This window comes from Haliaeetus leucocephalus, unplaced genomic scaffold, assembly GCF_000737465.1.
Source record: "Haliaeetus leucocephalus isolate CR32 unplaced genomic scaffold, Haliaeetus_leucocephalus-4.0 Scaffold932, whole genome shotgun sequence".
Taxonomy (NCBI): Eukaryota; Metazoa; Chordata; class Aves; order Accipitriformes; family Accipitridae; genus Haliaeetus; species Haliaeetus leucocephalus.
Genome location: NW_010973368.1, coordinates 5,918,197 through 5,919,726, shown reverse-complemented (window position 1 = coordinate 5,919,726; position 1,530 = coordinate 5,918,197). Strand labels below are relative to the sequence as shown.

At 63.4% G+C, this 1,530-nt stretch overlaps 1 protein-coding gene across 9 annotated transcripts in view; it reads right to left on the bottom strand.

Annotated features, from left to right (window-relative positions):
* The window catches only part of NRXN3 (neurexin 3), a 984,457-nt gene that overhangs the window by 383,551 nt on the left and 599,376 nt on the right, over positions 1–1,530 (bottom strand). For 7 of the 9 annotated variants that reach the window (XM_010583786.1, XM_010583782.1, XM_010583783.1 and 4 more), the window contains exon 1: positions 525–882. The exons of the other annotated variants lie outside the window; for them this stretch is intronic. In XM_010583786.1, the coding sequence (XP_010582088.1) occupies positions 525–768 (244 nt within the window). In that variant the 5' untranslated portion in view covers positions 769–882. Of the gene's footprint in view, positions 1–524; positions 883–1,530 lie in introns of those variants that run through there. 9 annotated transcript variants of the gene reach the window in all.

Genomic DNA, 1,530 nt, shown 5'->3' with positions numbered 1-1,530 from the left:
GGCAGGGCAGGGGAGAAGCCGCGGCGGGCGCCTCCCCCGAGCGGCCCTCCCGCAGCGGGGCACCCGGCAAGACCAGGGTGGCCGGCAGCGAAGACGCGCTGCCGCAAGGACCACGTATGCCAGCCGCTACCACTCCGCCCGGAGTTAGCGATCCCCTCTCGAAGGACGTCCAGCCCCTTCCAGCGGGATGGGAGCGGGTGCCCCGCCGCCTGCCCCGAGGTGTTCGGCGCTGCCGCCTGGCGTGGAGCGGCCCGAGCCCGCCGCGGCCCCGTCAGCCCCCGCCCTCCGCCCTGCTGGACCACGCCGGCCCGGGAAGCCGGCGCTGGAAACGGCCCGTCCTCAGCCCTGGGCTCTGCTCGGGGCGGGGGCAGGGGAGGAAAGGAGGGAAAGGGGAGCTAGCGGCAGAAATACGAGGGGCTGGGAGGACCCCCCTCCCCCGGCGTCACAGCCATCATCCCCGTTCCCCCTCTGCTGCTCCAGCTGCTCTGCAAAAAGGTTAGAAAGAAACAAGAGTGGGAACCCACCGTGTCCTCCTCGGAGGGAGACAGGGGAGCGGTAGATAGAGATAGGCACAGAGTGGTGCTTGCTGCCGTGGAAGTGATGCTCATACTGAGCCTGAGATACAGACGAGGAAGAGGAGGCAGAAGAAGCCACGTTAGAGGAACTCCACACAGAGCTGACGATACATCCCCAAAAGAGGGAGCACATCCACAGGGTCCAGGCGGGGCGGCGTCCCGGGCAAATGCTGGGGTCTATTCTCAGGTGCATGGTCAAGGCACAGGACACCTACAGACGGGCAGTCTGAATTCCAGCCAGGGAGAGAGGATAAGGTTCATGATGCCAGGGGACCCATGCTAGCAGAAAGGAGAGTCGCTTCCGAGGCTCTCGGGTGTGCGTGTGTGTTCAAGATGCAACGAGACAGTATGTGTCTGTGCGAGAGAGCGAGTGCTAGGAGGGAAGGGGAGGGAAGGGGGAAGGTTAGGAACCACACACAGAAGAATAAGACGCGCCGTTTCCCAGGGCTGGATCTACTTTGCCAGGAACCCCGCGACCGTACCGAGCCTCCAGGAGAGCGCAGGAAAGCCGCACATGTCAGCGCGAGGGTCCTGGAGCTTGCACTCGTCAGGTTCCTCCAGGATCACGGGGTCCTTGAGGACTTTTCCCTGCCTGCGATCCCTGTCTCTCACTTTGCTGAGAGGGATTATTGAAAACAAAACAAGAAGAAATAAGCCAGAGAGCCCAGGTAAATTTTTGATTTTTTTTATCCCAATTCCAGGGGGGGTCTGTTGCTTCTCCACTAGCAAGTGTTGCAATGCAGAACTGCTAGGCACACGCACACGCGCACACACACACACAGAGATCTGGATTGTTATCCTCCTTCCACCGGATCCGGGCGACCGAGGGCTCAAGCCGATTAACCCTGCGCAGCCGGGGAGGGCAACGCCAGGTCTTCCCAGGCAGGCAGGCGAGCGCGAAGGAGAGGCCGGAGGGCCGGGCGGCGCGGGTCCGGCGGAGCGGCGGGGCGGGGCG